Here is an 18,918-nt window from a genome sequence, read left to right as displayed (position 1 = left end):
TGTTGATTACAATAGTATCATTTTGAAACAGCACAAAGACAAAAACCAAAAAATTATTTACCTGTGTGCTAGCTGAATCGGTAACATAAGCAGCACTGACTTGAAGTTGTGTACCTTGTGAATGGAGAGAGTTACCACTCTTTACTATTTGTTAACCATTTGTTCTCCTGGCTTCATTGTTTGTTCATTTCAAGTCAAAAAACCATCAAGGCAACCATAAGTTTGTTCTGTACTGTCCGTATATTGTGTGTAGCTTATTCAGGATTAAAAGGTTATGCCAGTAATTTGTGTTTGCACTTTTCTTCTGCCATTGCTGCTGTGTGCGCATGTTAAATGATCAGTATAAGGACAAGCCCGAAGCTTCCTTTTTCAAGGAAGTGTCTGCGTTTGTTCCAATGTACCTTTTATTTACCTGTATGGTAGCTAAATCGGTAGTGTTAGCAGCACTGACTTGAAGTTGTGTACCTTGTGAATGGAGAGAGTTGCCACTCTATAGTGTTTGTTAAAAACTGCAAATACGTAAAAAGCACATGGAGAAAATGATAGGCAAAGAAGACGTGACCTGACACGCTGACCAGACTGTGTGCCTGGGAGGATGCGCACACAGCAGGGAAGCTGACAGTGCACTGCGACACTGCCCTGTACACATCGCTGTCCACTCTCCCTCTCAGCACCACTGCCTCTGCACTGTCTATCTCAGTGGATGTGAGACTGCAATATTTATCTGCAATCCAGGAACCTGAAATGTGAAAATGATAAATGATTTATTGCAAAGCGTCTAGAGCTTGGCCTCTGACCGAGGATAGATGCTATATAAACATCCATGTCAATTAATTTATCTGTATGTAATTAAAATCTCCGACAACAAGAAACAAAACAAAAAACCAAAACAAAATAAAAGACAGCGTGATAATTTTTCTAGTATGCTAAACTAACATGAGCAAGATATGTTAACAGAAAGAACAGGCAAGTGTGAATTACAAGACACTCCTTGCAAATTATACTACTGGTAGCAATGTAAACTAATATATTTCTTATGCACACACAAAATCACTTTCATACAAAAGATATGTATTCATAAACACAAAACCAAGGATGCTAACAATGTACAGAAATTCAAAATAAACATATAAATGAATTTTTTTGTCTCTGTCATGGCTACTTGACATTTTTTTAATTCTTTGATGGAAGAGCGCTTAAAACCTGAAAGCCATTCAGTAATTTTGAACTGTCCAAAAAACAAACTGTTTATGTTACTCATTTGATTTTTGTTGTTTTCGATTTTTGTACATTTTTGTGCAGACATGTGTAGAGTGGGTAGAAGGTACAGATTTCAAACAGTTGTTTTGTTTTTTGCAGTTAGTTTTATTCTGTTTTCAATCAGTTATTACACTTAATTCTAGAAGAAAGTCCCGGCATAATAAATCATAGATTGCTTTGATAGTTCAGCTTCATATCTGGTACATCTTTTCCTGAAAGTCAATTCAATGCTTCTTTTCCTCATGAAAATTGAAAAGCACATTTTTTTTTTCTTACTAAGCTCAAACTCATGCAGAACTTTACAATATGATTCAGGTAAACTTCTACTATACAGACAGCTAATCAATTCACAATGTGATATATGTATCCTCTTCCATATCTTCATGATAACCACACATACACACTGTGACACACACAGAGACACAGACACACATACATTGTGACACACACACACATGCACTGTGACACACACTGTGACACATGCACATATACTGTAACACACACATACACAGTGACAAACACACACACACACACAAAGAAAATGTGTTACACACACACTATAACGCACGCTACACACATATTCTGTAACACACACTGTGATACACTGTGACACACACACAGTGACAAACACACACACACACCGACACTGTGACACACACACACACACACATGGAAGAAACACACACACACTCAGAGGTGGGGACAAAGTAACCACCCACCATTGACAAACCAGACATCTCTCAGCAGCACCATGACGGGTTGTTTCTTCTGGAACTTTCCACATTCCCACCCGATGCCACTGGTGCAGCAGTCCTGTCGCACCTCCACCCTCACAAAGGCTGGCAACTTGCTGTCCTCATCATCATCCTTGTCTTCTGCCTGGAAAGAAGTCGCTTTTTCACCTTGGTTCTGTGGAGAACTGTCACTAACACTGGGGTGTCCTCTCTGAAGAGAGTGATCTGTGAGGGACAGAATCCATGTGTTCTGCAAGCCGCTGTGGTGGTCGGCAGTTCTGTCTGGTACTTGTCTTGGTGATTTCTTCTTCTCACTGAAGTGCAGGAACTTGCACAGAATGCACAGTCTGCTGCTCTGCCTCTTATTCTGAAAAAGAAACAACAAAAATCAAAACAAAAAGTCAGAATAGTTTCATTTGATTTTTTTCTCTGCCCTATCTTCTGTTTCAGAGCATCAATCCCTAACCACTTGTCCCAAATCCCCCACACAACAGCGTAGTTTTTCAATACAACTTGCTTAAAGTCCACAGTTTAATGGGAAACTCTAAAGTGGCCGTTTTCATCTTATCTTCCATCGTAACAACCATCATCTTGATCAAAGTGTTGCAGTGATAAATTACAATTTTGTATGTGATTTATTTATAATTTACTGCTTTCATTTCACGCATGTGTTTAACTGCCCAAAACTGAATATTTCAAATCATGATACCGTAAAATGTAAGCTAAATTCAAAGAGTTCTCACAATATAACAGAAGACAGCAACAACAAAACATGGAAAGTTGTTGACAAAACCGTTCAAAGAAAATAAGTACACACATACAAGCATACATATCTATATCTATCGTAACATTCGGCCTATAAGGCACTACTTTTTTTCACTCAAATCTGACCCCTGCATGTCATAGACTGTATGCACCCAATCTGTGTCCAAAAACTGAATTCTGACCACCACTTAGTGCCACTTGTCACAACAAACTCATATTATATGACAACATGATCAAAATAAACGCTCACGATCACACTGAACAGCAACACTTCAGTCTTACTATTATTCAATTCAACATGGTTCATGTTCACCATCGTATCTAACTGAAACCAAATTGCATATTACACCAAATTTCAACTGAATGATCGCAGTTCACCCTTAGGCCATGAAAAATGAGCTGTGTTTGATCTGGGGATATATTTACGGTGCAAAAGATGAGAATTCAGAAGCGAACTGAATGCAGAACGCAAACTAAATGGTGTACTGGAGTGAAAGCAGGGCTAGCATACTGGATTCTGAATGAACAAATTAATGAACTGGTGCTTTACCACAGTGTGCATTCGACTGAAGGCTGTAAAATTGTTTTTAAAAAAGTGCAAAAGAACAAAGGCAGCAGATAACAAAGCAGACAAATGGAGTAACAGAGCCAAGTCAACAAGCAGATGAAAACAAGCTGGATTCCGGTCCAGTTTTCTGAAGATGACAAGTGTGCGTGTGCGTGTGTGTGTGTGTGTGTTTGTGAGTGTGTGTATGTGTGTATGTGTGTGTGTGTGTGTATGCGTGTGCGTATGTGCATTACTTGCATGTTGGTGTGCGTGTCTATGTGTGTGCACAACTGAAGCTGTGTATGTATCTGGGGACGTTCAGAGTAAGTGGCATGGAGGGTAATGCCACTGAAAAGGACAAGGGGGTAGCCAAAACATGCAAATCCTTAAAACTAACAAGGAACAGGAGAAGCAGAGGAGGAAAAGTACTGCTGACAGACCACATACCTGCAGGGCCTGGCTGAGGGGGGTGAGGGGAAGAGGTGGGGGCAGGGTGGAGGGGTGGGTGGGGGGCATGGTCAGCCACTCCCCCCCCTCCAACACACTGCAGGCCCCCCTGTCCACCTCCAGCAGGTAACAGAACCCTGGGGGCTGTGCCACGCTCTGCACAATGCAGGGACACACACACAGTCACAGGCTTTCAAAACACTAACTAAATCAGTTTCTGTCCAATACATATATATCAATACATTCATATGTATGTGTATATAGGAATATGAGTGTGTGAGTGTATGTGTGTGAGTAAGAGAGTGAGTGTGAGTGTGACTGAGTGTGTCTGTGTGTGTGTGTGTGTTTTGACATGCCAGACAATACTGCAAACACTTTGAACGCTTTAGACAGTGCACTTATGTGTGCATTTTTACTCCCTCCTCAACTATACCATGAGCTGTGGTCTCTGGGTGCTAGTCCTTTGGATGGGACAATAAAGTGAGGCCCCATGTCCAGCATGCACTTAACACATGTGAAAGAACCCATGGCAAGAAAACGGTTGTCCCTGACAAAATTCTGCAGAAAAATCCACTCTGACAACAGAATACACGTGCGAGACAGAAAAAAAATCTAAATATGGGTGCAAAATGGTGACACTCTCTCCCCATGGAAAGCAGCCTGAACTTCACACAGAGAAATAAGTGCAGACAAAAAGTAATACAACACAATTTTGCCACGCAAGACCATACTGTAAACATTTTGCATGCTTTAGACAAAGCTATGACGGCTGACAAGGCAGGAAGTGAAGCTGAACTTGCTCACATGTGAATGCCAATGAAGCAAAACTGAAAGCCTGTCAATAGTGCAGATCCTCATTATCACCTTCACTGGGGCACCCCACAGAAGAACTGTTCACCAGCTTCCTCCAGCTCTGTCAGCAGTGTGACAAAGCCTGGGTCTCTGCAAATGGTTTCCCTGTCCATTCTGCAGCGTTTTCTGTCCATCGTTTGTTCTGTCACCCCCTCCATCTCCCTTCCTCAATAGTTCCTTGGAGAATTTTTAAGTAAGGCCATCGGTGTAGATTATATGAGATTTAATTGCACCACATTACTCCCTCTCAAGGAGAGGACTGGGCCCCGCCTTCCTACGACAAACCCCGGACACGGTGGATATCAATTCACTGCCCTGATGGCCATAAAAGGCTTTGGGACATTTTACATTTGACCCCCTCTCAGAGGTGCACATGACACAAAGATGTGAAGAAAACTGTCAGCATTCACCTGCAAGCTGACCTGGCTGTCGTCACTGTGTGTGACTCTGCCAGAGTCCTGACTGGCGACGGCAGCCCTGGCTGTGTGTGACCACACCTCTCCCACCACGCTGAACAGGGCGGGGTCTCTGCAACACAGCCACACCCAGTAGTCATCCACATTCACATTTTTTTCATTAATTCATTGAGGAATCTCTTTTGTGCAACTAATATATATATATAAAAGAGCAATTTGCCAAACAAGTTGGTTTCTTTCTGTCAAAAACGTTTTCTTTTCAAATGTCCAAAGAAAAACAGAAAATTGGAATGACTGTAACATGCACATATCACACACAGCATACAAAGGTATACATAAACGCACTTATGTAATACAGACCAAAAAATGTATGCATGTAGAAAGGCACATACAGCCACCAAATATTGTGTATCTTTCATGTCTGTCTCCTCTCTTCAACTCCTTTCTCTCTGTATGATACCTTTCTCTTCTTCTACTCCCCATGCCCTTCATTATCCTCCCTCATATTCACTCACTTACCCTCTCTCTCTTTCCCCTTTACAAGCCACTTGCTGAAGTGCACCAATATTTACAGGCTGGAGGCCCAAACATTAATATCTATTTATCTTGCGAATCCCAAAAAATACTATGTTGCATTATCCAGAGTCCTAGCAAACTGGAAATGCATTCGAACACTGTCATCAGTGACAATGTTGGGAGACTGATGATCTATCAACGTTAAACGATGTGGTGTCTGAAGTCTCTCTGTCCTGTCATGCCGCTTCACTGCCCAGGACTGACTGACCTGTCAGGGTTGGTACGACTGTGAACCCGGAGACAGGAGAAGCCACACAGACGTCCCTCCACGTCACACACCTGACCCACACCTGAGACCACAGCAACCGTTCCCTGGCTGTCCTCCATCAGCAGGGAATACCTGTGATCCAGGGGAACAAGGTGAAACAAGGGGGAAGGTGGGTTAAGGGGTGGGTGTGTGTGTGTGTGTGTGTGTGTGAGTGTGCACGTGCATGTGTGTGCTTTGTTTGTATGGGGGTCAAAGTAATCAATGAAGGCGAGTATGTATTTAAGTGGGTGGGTGTGTATGTGCTTTTCTGCAGTGTATTTGTGTGTGTGTGTGTGTGTGTGTGTGTGTGTGTGTGTGTGTGTGTAGGCTGGGGGGGGTATGAGTATGTGTGCATATATAATCATGAGCGCACAGTATGTATATGTATATATATGATGTGTGTGTGTTGATGGGATGGCGTCTTCATGTGCATAATGATGATGATTGTAACTTTGAAAAATAAATACATAGTGAAAAAATACCAAAAGCAGTTCACAAATAGGTAACAAATACCCTTGCACACACACAGACACAGACACATATGAAGAGAAATTCCCATCCCTTGCAGTTTTCCCTCCAAACATTCCCACACACAGTAATACTGCTACTGATGTATTTCAGCATGTTCATGTTTAATGGTGCTTGCTTGAAAAACAGATGTGAACATATACCAATCAGCTAACTCACAAAAACAATAAAATGGCTGCCCTGTATTCTGAGTCTTATTCTCACAGCGATCCATGTTCTGAAAGGCAGAACCTTCTATGTCTTAAAGGTATGGTGATAAAACAAAAGAAAACTGCTGAATCTATAAAACTGACAAATGGAGAAAGTCTGTAAAAATAAAACTTTAGGTTGAAGAAATAAGATATGTCAATATTTCTGAACAGAGATCCTTTTTCAGGGACTGTGATAAGTGGAAATGACAAGCAGAATAATACTCATAACTTCTTTTAGTTCTTGCCAGCATGTCTACTCATATTTCCTCTAATCACAGTACCTCAAGAAGGACCTATGGTCCAAATGTTGACACTTATTATCCAAGTGAGTCTTATCTCACAACTCACAGTTTTTACAGACTTCCTCTATTTGTCACTTCTATGTCTACCTGCAAGAACCAGCCTCTTGCTGCTACTTCTATGTCTACCTGAGGGAACCATTCTCTTGCTGCTACTTCTATGTCTACCTGAGGGAACCAGCCTCTTGCTGCTCTCGAAAGACTCTGAGCACCGTTGCTTGAAACGTGGGAAGCAGCCTATCACCTGCTGGCGCTTTCTCAATGCTCTCCAGCAGTGTGTTCAAGGTGAAGGTCACTTTGGGAGCTCTTTCAGTGGAGGTCACCGTGTGTAAGGTTCTCCCTGCCCTTGACTGCTTGCTGTGTTGGGTGGCTGGGCTGGTCTGAACACAAACCAGTATCAATACTGTCAACATTGTAACTCTTCACTGAGAAAGACATCAGGTTCTGATAGTGTAGACTGATACCAGAGCCTGCCATATACTACTACTACTGCTACTACTACTATTATTAATGTGAATTTATATAGTGCCTATTCTTTGAATAAAAATCAAACTATTACCATGCAGAATCAAATCATGGGAAGAGAACCATTATTCACTATAATCACTGGGTGTTTACTGCTGCCACCAACTGCAATGTCCTTGCACCATGTAATCCCAGGTCAGAATTTCCTCATAAACCACAACCACTTTCACAGAACAGACTCCGTGATGAAGATCCCCAGATGGTGGGATCTTCTTTTTCAATTCAAATATGGTTTGATTCAGTCTTCAATTCTGTAAATTTTCTATGACACAGACTGATGTTCAGTCTTCACAGTTGCACTTTCATTCATCAGTTAATACTTTGGTTTTTGAAGTTCACTTAAAACTAAAAATAAATCACAGTTGGGCTTTTGCTTCGTAAACTGCTGTACTTTTACACACTAGTTATTTGTGTTAACAAATCTTTACATAACATTATTTCTACCAATGACAATTTTCACATGTACCACTCTTAAGACAAGATTAAAATGTAAGAGAAGACATGCACCTAGAATAAATGAATAAATAAAAAGAAGAAAAAAAACCCACACAAATACACATGTACTGAGCAGCTCACAGATTCCCAAAATCTAAAAGCATGTTCTAAAAAAGGAAAGTTTTTCATTCTTGGTGGCTACAAAATGAGTATCACTAAGTGGCAAGGAATACCTGTGTGATGGAGGATGGCAGAAAAGGAAACAGATGAGCAGGACACCTTGCAGCAGGTATACTGGAATCTGTCATCGAACATAGCTTGTGATAATTCCTTGAATTTCATGGAATGGTATACAGCATACAGAATACTTTATCAAATCCACAAATAAGAGAAATTAATCTGTGAATCTGTGGTGTAAACGCACAAACAATACATGAGAATCATAGTCATTCAATATGTAGCCATTAAAGACATAACATGCTTCACTCATTCAGCCTTGTGCCCGAGCACTGACTCTGGCATCAAAAGTCATCTCAGTAAAAGTTTTCAGTTTCAGTGTCAGTGTCAGTTTCTCGAGAGGCGTCACTGCCTTCAGACAAATCCATATACGCTACACCACATCTGCTAGGCAGATGCCTGACAGCAGCATAACCCAACACGCTTGTCAGGCCTTGAGTGCATGCTTATATTTTTGTGTACCTATCAGAGTGGATTTCTTTTTACATAATTTTGCCAGAGGACAATGCTCTCGTTGCCATGGGTTCTTTTTCAGTGCGCCAAGTGCATGCTGCACATGGGACCTTGGTTTTATCATCTCATCAAAAAGACCAGATGCCTAGTCTGATTTTCCAGTCAAACCTGGGAGAAAAGGGCGAGAGCGGGATTCAAACCCACACCCTCATGGACTCTGTACTGGCAGCTGAGTTTTCACATTCCTATATATGCATAAACAGTAAGGAAAGGGAATTTCCAGATCAATATGGCATGGAAGCCCACTGTGGCTGTGAACTCACCAGGGCTGAATGGATTAAATATCAAGTTGAAGTGCATCCAGAAGGCACAAAAACACTAGAGATCTAACAGTTAAATTCTATTTCTGTTTTCATAGTACCTGACACACATGAGGCTCAAAATAAGGATCTGAAAACATTCTATACCATGTCCCATGAGTGTAGAGGCTAACATATGAGGGAATGAAAGTTGCTTAAGTTTGACTGGGTGTGCGTTGTATGTGCATATGCATGCGGGCATGCCTGCATGTGTGTGCCTGTGTCTATATTATATATCTGAATGTGAGGGAGTGTAAACAAGTGCCAGACAGTGAGAGAATGAGAGTATTCATGTGTGTGTGTGTGTGCGTGGGTGTATGTGTGCTTGCATGCACATGTGTGTGTTAATTTATCTATCCATGTCCAAGTCTGAATGTTGTTACATGTGTGTGTGTGTGTGTGTGCGCGCGTGCGTGTACATATGAGCATGTGTTCGTGTCTGCTCAGCTGTCTGGCTGAGCGTACATGTGTGTTTCAATGAGTGTGTGTGAAAGTTTCACATGCACTTTGCAAGCGCCCACACGCTTGCTGATGCTCCTCACCAGCAGAACAGGGGCACATCCAGCTGCCATGGCCCAGGACAGGTGATGAAGACAGACTGACAGCACGGTCATCACCACACATCTCTCTGTCCTGGGACTGCTCGGAGGTACAGTGGCTCACATGGTAGCGAGTGCACAGCAGCGTTCTACCTGCACTCGTGTCCACCTGTTGCCTGCACACCAGTGGGGTATGGTATACACTGCTTATTCAAAGCATGTGGAGTGATGGCCTAGAGGTAACGCATCTGCCTAGCGAAGCGAGAGAATCTGAGCACGGTGGTTCGAATTACGGCTCAGCAGCCGATATTTTCTCCTCCTCCACTAGACCTTGAGTGGTGGTATGGACGCTAGTCATTCGGATGAGACGATAAACCGAGGTCCCGTGTGCAGCATGCACTTAGCACACGTAAAAGAACCCATGGCAACAAAATGGTTGTTCCAGGCAAAATTCTGTAGAAAAATCCACTTCAATAGGAAAAACAAATAGAAAACCTGCATGCAGGAAAAAAAAAAAAGAAAAAAAAAAAAAGGGTGGCGCTGTAGTGTAGCAACGCGCTCTCCCTGAGGAGAGCAGCCCGAATTTCACAGAGAAATCTGTTGTGATAAAAAGAAAAATAAATACAAAATATTCTTTATAACTGAATTCTTCAAAGACTGTTATGCTCCTCTTCTTGTGTTTGTATGTCATACTGCATACATTATCATTATCTTTTGTTGCTTCCAGTCTTGCCAGACACAAAGGGCCATATCAAAACTACTACATTGTTATATGTCATATGAATGTTAAAAAGCATATACATAAATACTAACACATAATGAAGAATGACACTTGGTTATATATGTGTATTTGGGGAAAAAACACGTACAGAAATAATAAACAACAAAATAATATAAATAAATCTAATAGACCAACAAATAAAGAAATAATAAACAACAAAATAATATAAATAAATCTTGACAGTCTGTCATAGTCAGAAGATAATGCATGTACACACACACACATACACACACACATTATATATATATATATATATATATATATATATATATATGTGTGTGTGTGTGTGTGTGTGTGTGTGTGTGTGTGTGACTGAAATCTCATATATGAATAAATCAATCAAATAAAAAGATGCAAACTGGATCACAAACCAGGGTGGACAGATGTGAACAGTAGCACCTTGTTGAAGAACAGCTTTGTGCTTTGAAGACAGAGACTGGAAAAGCACAAAACACTGAGCGTTGGCCGAGTGTTGGAGAGATGATGGATTCCCAACAATAGTGCATTTTGCCAACTGAAGACCATACACTGTTTCCAAACTTGTCACTTTCACTGACACGCGCTTGGACCCTGCACCTGAGGAAGAAAATATAACACATATGTAAGATTTTATTAATTCTTTCTATACTAAGGTATGCTATAGCGTACCTCAAGAGCACAACACTTTGTTACCGTGGTACGCTATAGCGTACTTCGAGTTAAAAAATTCATAGTTTATAGGTTAACAGTTTTGTGCAAAACTAAATGGCACAGCTCTGTTCTACTGTCACCCAAAAGTGCACCTGTACTTTTGTTGTGACTGAAAATGCCTTTTCTGAGTACAACACATGCGAGCGTACAGTCACCCTTCTTGCTTGCTTGCTCGACAAGATGGCGTCTCCGTCAACTTCGGCAAGTACTGTGGCTCAAAGCTGAATGCAAACTGATGTTCTATTGTGGATATCACTGTGCACACACATTGGCCTATTCAATTGCTACACTTAGGAAGTATCTATGGTTACAAAAGACCACATTTGTAAAATTTCTGTTATATGAGAAAAAATCAGCCCCTTTGTGAAAAACACAGATTTTATTTTTCAAAATATGACAAATCAGTCAATAATCAAGTGAGTGCTTTGAGACTCTGCGAAATGTTAATCCATTCCATTCTTTATATTATCACAACAATTTCACCGCTGTATGTAATTAATAGTAATTGCTTTCTTTTTTTTTTAAAGATATTTTTCTTGTAACACAAACGGCCAGTACAGAGAGTATAATGAAGGAAGTCGTCGGGCAGTATAGAATGAGTTAAAAAATAGAAAACAAAGGGATATGAGTAAATCCTTCCTATCAGTATATGTGCTTTAATTTATTGTAAATATAAGAGGTACTACACATGTTGGGTTGATGAGAAGGTCAGGCATCTGTCCTCTGTTGTTGTTTTTTTCCAGTGGATGTAGTGCAGTGTATATGGTGCAGTCTGAACACTTTCATGCGTTTTTGAAGTGCGATGTGAAGTGTAAAATTCAAAAACAGCAATTAACATTCTACAATGCTTCTTTATGTCTCCTGAAGCTCTCTCTATATATATACATCATGACTGCATGTGTGTGTGCTCACATGCATATGCATGAAAGAGAGCCTGTGCACATGTGGGCATGTGTCTGCGAGGATGCAAATATGCACATACACTTGTAAGTGCACATTCACAGACACACACAAGCATCCCATCACTGGATAACGCAATGCAACATTTTGAATGTGTAGGTATCAACATGACTAACTGCACATGAAGTAAAACAGCAGTCATACCTTGGGAAATGGCATCAGCTTTGTGCTGATGTTGCCACATACTTCTCGCTGACTTTTCTCTCTGCAGAATCCTGGACAGCTGTTCTGCCAAGCCTCCCCTGAAAGTGGATGAAAATAGCTTTGACATATAGTATGAATGAGGCGCTTTCATCTTCACTGATCATTACAAGCTCACAAGCATTTTTTTTTTTTCAAGTTTTTGATTTTATTTCCTTTCTATGATCTCAGTTTATGTCCATTCTTTTTGATCTACATTGTACAAATTTTCTGCAGAATCTCTCTCTGTGTCTCATATATATATATATATATATATATATATATATATATATATATATATATATATAAACTGTTAAGCTGTATAAAACAAATACAAAAACAAACCAAAGAAACAAATGAAAGGATAAAACATTTAAAACAATAACAAAAACACTAAACAACTGACATTTGATCACAGTCACAACAACAACAAAACTGCGACAGAGAAATATACTTGCTTTGCGAATTTTTTCCTCTTCTTGCCCGAGTCCCCTTGATGTTGGGGGTTGACAGGTGGCTGTTTGGTGGGCGTGGTCTCCCAGGCCACCTGTCGGGCCCACTCACTGGCCCGCAGACCGCCTGGACCCGGAGACACATCACTCTCACCTGTACGCTGGGATGATGCACAGCTGCTGATTGAGGGGGTCCCTTCTGGGCCCTGTGGGAAATGTACAGTGTACCCAGTTAGGACAAACTGGTCCCGTTGGAAATGTTCAGTATACCCAGTTAGGACAAACTGGTCCTGCTGGAAATATACAGTATACCCAGTTAGGACAAACTGGCCCTGTTATAAAGCATACTGAGTTAGAACAAGCTGGTCCTGTTACACAGCATACTGAGTCAGGACAAACTGGCCCTGGTATACAGCATGCTGAGTTAGGACAAAGTGGCCCTGTTCTATAGCATATTGAATTAGGGCAAACCAAACTTATAAAACAAAATACTGAGTTAAGACAAACTGGCCCTGTTATACAGCATACTAAGATAGGGCAAACTTGCTCTGTTGGAAATATACAGTTAGATGAGTTCGTTTCAATCTGATGTGAATACAGAAGACTTTTTTCTATATGTACAGTAGAATGAGTTAATTTCATGTTGATTTTTTATCTTTAGTTTCAAGTTAGTATTAATATACATTTACAACTATCACAAGATAAAATCATTTTAGCTTTCATAATATTTGAAATTAATTTTCTTTATAAAGACAATTCCTCTCTTCCCTGGAAAGAATGTTGCAAACAGCTTTACAATTACTCGGTATCATCTTGTTCATCATTTGTATTTGTATTTCTTTTTATCACAACAGATTTCTCTGTGTGAAAGTCAGGCTGCCCTCCCCAGGGAGAGCGCATCGCTACACTACAGCGCCATGACTGAACGTTTATAACTTACTGACGTTCATGACTGAACGTTTATAACTTACACAGTTGTTAATGTCTTTTTTTCTTAATAACATGTACAGTCTCCATTGCTACTTTTACGGCACAAGAAACTGACAGTGACACACATCTGGCATTAAGTTCTACACCCTGTGTATACATTGCCTGCATAATATTTACTGAATAATTCCTGATAAAGCTGTGAAAAATGAAAGAGAAAAAAAGAAAAGAAAAAAGAATCAATAATCAAACTGTTCAAAGTTATGCATTAAATTTCAACATCAAAATATCACAAGCTTAAACAGGCCCCAAAACATTTAATATAAACTGATGTTACATCAAAATATCACAAGCTTAAACAGGCCCCAAAACATTTAATATAAACTGGTGTTAATCATGATTTCAAATACTGATACATATAACTGATGAATTCTTACAGCATCTTTGCCTGGAGACCAAGGGTTCTGCAATAATGTATGACGATTCCTAGACATACAATAACCATCTTCAGCGGCTTCATCCTCTGGGTCTCTGATGATAAAACCATTGCCTTTTTCAGGAGTAGAGAATGATGACTTGTCTGGGGATCCAATGTACTGAAACATTCATCAACAGAATATTTGTGGGTTAAATGTTGCTTGGATAATAATGAGTAACATTTCTTAGAGTTTGTAGTTTTCAGAATATGGACAAAAAACAACAACAATAAATAATGCACACATTCTAAAATTACACACACACACACACACACACACACACACACACACACACATACAGATCACACAAAACACACATGGCAAAGGGAAGTGAGCACTCAAAATGTTTGTGACAAGGGTCTCTCAAATACAATACAGGAGTACACAACACCATATACACAAACTCAATACAATGTGAGCAATACTTAAAACAAATTAAAGATTTAGTATTTCCAAAACCAAGAACTGTCAAGTTATCCTCATACTACATTACCTTCTGTTTATGGACTACGGAATACTGTATGAAGCCTTGTACACTTATGGAAAAAAAAAAAAAATTAAACATACATATGTACATTGTACTCTGTTGAAGGTCAACATTTAATCCCATAATTTATGTCATAATAAATCAGATCAAATGAAATTATGAAAATTCAGTTCAAAATGTTGTTGTTCTCAAATTTAAATTACAATGAATGCCAGCCAATAACTATCTGACGTAAATCAGGTTTGGGGTTTAGACCAACAGGTACAAGGGAAGGAAAAACATCTGAAAATCAGATACATTGTCAGTATTATCATCAACCTGTTTACACAGTCACCCAAATACAAACAGATGAAGACAACACCATCAAACAGCAGAACTTACCTCTATTTGAAGGGCAGGGGAAGCACAACCAGAAGGCTGATTAGACTTTCCTTGTTCAGTGAATGTATAGTTCTCTTCCTCAGACTCTGATGCTGATAATGATATCTCATCTTCAGTTTCATCCTCATCACTCTGGGCATGATTCAGTTGCAAAGGACCTGACACATTTGGAGATTTGCCATATTTTCTTCTCTGTTTAGTCTTCTGAGCTGGAAAGCTTGTCTGAAGTCTCTTCACTGGTGGAAGTGAAAAAGTTTCTTGTTTCTTATCACCTTCTGTATCCGAGTCACTGTTGTTCCAGCTGATGAAGTCACGATCTGGGTCTAGGAGTAGGAGAAAGAAAAAAAAGGGCAAAAACAGAAAGAAAGGCTATGTCCTTGAAATCATGTAAAATCGTATCTTTAATGCCTAAAACAGATATCCTGTCCATAGAATACTTTCTTTACCTCTACCCCTCCATTAAACCGAAAGGTCCCATGTGCAATGCAAATTTTGCATGCACATATATATATATATATATGTGTGTGTGTGTGTGTGTGTGTGTGTGTGTGTGTGTGTGTGTGTGTGTGTGTGTGTGTGTGTGTGAGAGAGAGAGAGAGAGAGAGAGAGAGACAGAGAGTGTGTGAGAGAGAGAGAGAGAGAGAGAGAGAGAGAGAGAGAGAGAGAGAGAGAAATCAAAACTTTTTTTTATTGAGGGAAAAGGAATAGGCACCTGTTGGGCTGTTTTCATCCTACCCTCGTAGAGAAAACGTATAAACTAATCTAGGAAATACAGAGAAAAAAGGAAAAAAGTGGGAAAAAATACATACACATCATATGGCAACAGCAAGAATAAATAAATTGCATAGAATTAGAAAATACATAATTCTCCACAAAATAACATAGAATGCATATGCGTGAAGGAAAGAGGGAAGGAAGAAGGTATGGAAGGAAGAGATACAAAGGAGAGAGAGGAAAACTGTTGAGAGAGAGAGAGGAGGAGGAGGGGGTTGGGGTGGGGGGGTGGAGGGAGGGAAGGAGGAATGGAGGAAAGGAGATAGAGACATAGACAAGGATATTGAGAATACATCATTTGTTTTTCAGTCTCAGTATCTCAAGGATTAGAAGAACTTAGCTCTGACATTAGATGTTTATAACATAGTCTTTTAAAGACATTGAGAATGGAGTTTATATTAAGTGTAGATGAAATAGTGTTGATGAGAGAGAGAGAGAGAGAGAGAGAGAGAGAGAGAGAGAGAGAGAATGTTTGCACAAACATTATGTTTTTGTTTTTGTGGTAGCTGCTTTTCTTGTTTTTTTCTTTTCTTTGGTCATATCTTTAACTCAGATGAAAGAGAGCCTGCTTATGCAACATATAATGAAGTAAATGCATGGAATGGATACAATCCTAGGAGTCCTCAGATTCAAAGCTTAGAAATGATTGAGGCCAAGATAAAGATGATTGGGGCATATCATCCTACAAATCATGCAGTTGTTTCAGTGTGTGAGAGCATGCAAGAATGCAGGAAATAAACTGATCAGGAATGCCTCACATACACTCTGTACTGTCTACACTGTTTGTAACTGATACGATACCTTCGTCATACCACATACCTCGCCTTTTCTCTCTCTTTTCACACTAACCTTCAATAACTGCTGAAGAACTTGTCACACCCAGCTTCAAAGCAGAACTTGAACTTGAAAAATGAGAGCCATTTCTGGGTTTCTGACTTGCACATCCTGAGATCTGCAACAGCTCCTCTGACTGAATCCACTTCTGTCCAAACCGTCGCTGTGGCTTCACACTATTCTGCTGCTGGCTGGATCTGCTTCTGTCCTCAAATTCTTTACATGTCTCTTTCTTGCCTGTTAACTCGAAGCCTTCTCCACATCTCAGCCATTCTGTAGACGGCCTCTTCATCATGTTCATGGTTGTTGCTGATGACCACTTCTGAGCAGATTCTTGAGAAGCTGGACTTTAATCCAGCTGTCTTGGATGCTATGAATTATGGGAATGAAAAATATCACCACAAGTAAACTGTGAGTCTGTGTGATTAAACCAATTGGGTGGTTAAACAATAATGAAATTTAAATAACCATAATATATATATATATGAAAGTGCACACTATGCAAACCCTATCAAGAGAAATATGAGACAGAATGTATCATAAGCTGTGCTGCCTATGCTCTGGCCAGTCCCACTGCCATAAATTATGATAAAATCTAACAACTAAATTACAAGTAAATGTCGTGCTTCCCACATCTGTTTCTCACCACATGCTCCATGCTTTTGGTAATTTTGCCTTCACTTTGCTTGATTATTCTGAGGTGTTTTAGCTGCCTATATAGAAACAGATCTCGGTAAAGTCCCACTTTAGCATCCTAAATTCCTGGAGCTATATGCACGGTGTATTTCGTGTATATTGCAATGCAGGCATGAACTTGATAAAGTAAAACATAAAATTAATAACAATCATTTGACCTTTGTCGTCCACTCTGAGATACCTACTTCATGCTTGCATTAAAATATACACGAAATATACTGCGCATATAGCTCCAGGAATTTAGGATCTTAAGTGGAATAACCGCCATGTAATGATCAACGTACGTTCGTTGTTGCAGTTGTACACACTGTACATCTCTCATCTCTGTATCTGTAGATTAATATCGCAGAATCCAAATGACTGGCGTTAGTACATTCTTTTTCGCTTGGACCTTGCAATCGGATTTTTTTTCTCTCTGTGTTATGCTTTGTAGCGCTGCATGATGAGATTAAAAAACTAAGACAAAAAAATACCTTGAATCTTCTGCTTATATTATTGAGTATCGTTTGAGTTTCGCTTTATCAAGTGGGTCCACTTTTTTTTCCAAATCGTTTGTCGTCTGCCGCCGAAATGCAAGAGTAGAGTCCCTTTGTGCTTTGCGGTGTTACATACTTGACACATCCCTCGGAAATTTTGGGACCGGTTCATTAGCAATTACTAAGGTTAACATTGAATTTGCGTGTTATTTACCACAGACAAACATTAATTTGTGCATATTTAAGGTGTCCGTGTAGTGCATGTTCAGAAATTAGTGTGTTACACTTTGTGTGTGTGTGTGTGTGTGTGTGTGTGTGTGTGTGTGTGTAGGGGTGGAGTTGGACATGGAGAACAGAAAGAGGGGAGTTTGCTCCAAGTGTGTTTTGAATAGCGATTTGAGCAGATCATCTGATGTATGTGAAGAGAAATACTTATCAAGATGTTAGGTCTGTCACTAATAAAAAAAATAATAAATGCATATTTTGAAAATGCCTGGTATTAGAAGACAGTTAAGGTGTGTTTTTTTATGAATAGGTTCTGACACATTGTAAGAAATTAGTTTTCCATGAAAAGGCGTTTGAAATATTGCTTGTGTGCTTGTGAGATAATCGGTTTTCCATAATTACATAAATATAATCATGTTGGGTTTTTTTTTCAAAATGATGTCAGATTCTCAACAACAACTTTGATGTTTCTGTGAATTAATAAAGTTTGTTTAAAACCAGTTCTCCACAAAACAATCATCATTGCCAACAAAGCAGTTTGCAGATCCTCCACAATAACATTTTTCATGAGCTTTCTGTTATGCAGACTGAGAGGACTGTGACTATGATACCTCAGACACATTGCGTGCATGGGCAATTATTCCATTTGTGGTCATGATCCACATGTCACACAGTGGTGTGGGTATTTTAGTACAGTCTTTCAGATTCCTATTGCACTCACACACAAGGGCATAAAGAGAGAGACAGAGGGAGACATCATCTTTGAAATTGGTTATGAATCAAGCAAACTGGATGCTGTTGTTTTTTGTTTTGTTTTTTCACATGTGTGTGTGTTTATCTGTAAATGCAAAGAATATATAACAGTGTTAAACTTGTCAAAGGAGGTATCACTGCTAAGTCACCAGTTCATACGCCAGAAGAGATCCTGCAGGACTGCTGAGTCACTTCAGTGGTGTTCAGTTGTGTCTGTTCTTATTCATCATATGCAAACACCACTGACAAAGCCCCCTCTTGACAACAATCACTCTGAAGTGGAAGGAGACTGAGTGAGGGTCCCCTCCATCTTTTTGCTTCCACACAGTGCTGGCTGAATTCACTTGTATTACTTTTGGGTACAGTAGATTTTTGTATGTGAAATTCAGGCTGCTCTAGACAGAGTGTCATCCCAG

The 18,918-nt window shown here is 39.8% G+C and overlaps 2 protein-coding genes across 2 annotated transcripts in view; both read right to left on the bottom strand.

Annotated features, from left to right (window-relative positions):
* Nucleotides 1-12,077, bottom strand: part of LOC143285513 (DNA repair-scaffolding protein-like) — a 28,244-nt gene extending 16,167 nt beyond the window's left edge. The window contains exons 1-10 of the mRNA XM_076592850.1: nt 11,986-12,077; nt 10,563-10,767; nt 9,414-9,586; nt 8,056-8,123; nt 7,031-7,242; nt 5,806-5,937; nt 5,016-5,133; nt 3,754-3,909; nt 1,980-2,361; nt 563-739 (exon numbers count right to left, since the gene is read on the bottom strand). Coding sequence (XP_076448965.1) covers nt 563-739; nt 1,980-2,361; nt 3,754-3,909; nt 5,016-5,133; nt 5,806-5,937; nt 7,031-7,242; nt 8,056-8,123; nt 9,414-9,586; nt 10,563-10,767; nt 11,986-12,025 — 1,663 coding nt within the window. The 5' untranslated portion in view covers nt 12,026-12,077. The remainder of the gene's footprint in view (nt 1-562; nt 740-1,979; nt 2,362-3,753; nt 3,910-5,015; nt 5,134-5,805; nt 5,938-7,030; nt 7,243-8,055; nt 8,124-9,413; nt 9,587-10,562; nt 10,768-11,985) is intronic.
* Nucleotides 12,078-12,439: 362 nt separating this feature from the next.
* Nucleotides 12,440-17,558, bottom strand: LOC143285651 (uncharacterized). Its single transcript, XM_076593047.1, has 5 exons — nt 17,333-17,558; nt 16,368-16,722; nt 14,745-15,067; nt 13,838-13,996; nt 12,440-12,679 (listed from the first exon to the last, which is right to left on the bottom strand). Exons 2-5 carry the CDS (start codon nt 16,651-16,653, stop codon nt 12,440-12,442), a joined length of 1,008 nt encoding a protein of 335 aa, XP_076449162.1. The 5' UTR covers nt 16,654-16,722; nt 17,333-17,558.
* Nucleotides 17,559-18,918: the final 1,360 nt, after the last annotated feature.

Source organism: Babylonia areolata, chromosome 9 (genome assembly GCF_041734735.1).
Source record: "Babylonia areolata isolate BAREFJ2019XMU chromosome 9, ASM4173473v1, whole genome shotgun sequence".
In the NCBI taxonomy this organism is placed as follows: domain Eukaryota; kingdom Metazoa; phylum Mollusca; class Gastropoda; order Neogastropoda; family Buccinidae; genus Babylonia; species Babylonia areolata.
The sequence above is the reverse complement of the archived record's forward strand: the minus strand, read 5'-3'. Positions and strand labels throughout refer to the sequence as shown.

Excerpts from the sequence above, each read along its gene's own strand:
- LOC143285651 (XM_076593047.1), bottom strand. The coding sequence starts at position 16,653 with ATGAACATGATGAAGAGGCCGTCTACAGAATGGCTGAGATGTGGAGAA. Across the intron at positions 13,997-14,744 it reads CCCCTGCCCTTCAAATAGAG|TACATTGGATCCCCAGACAA; the intron begins GTAAGTTCTGCT and ends TGAATGTTTCAG. Across the intron at positions 12,680-13,837 it reads GGTCTCCAGGCAAAGATGCT|GGCCCAGAAGGGACCCCCTC; the intron begins GTAAGAATTCAT and ends CATTTCCCACAG.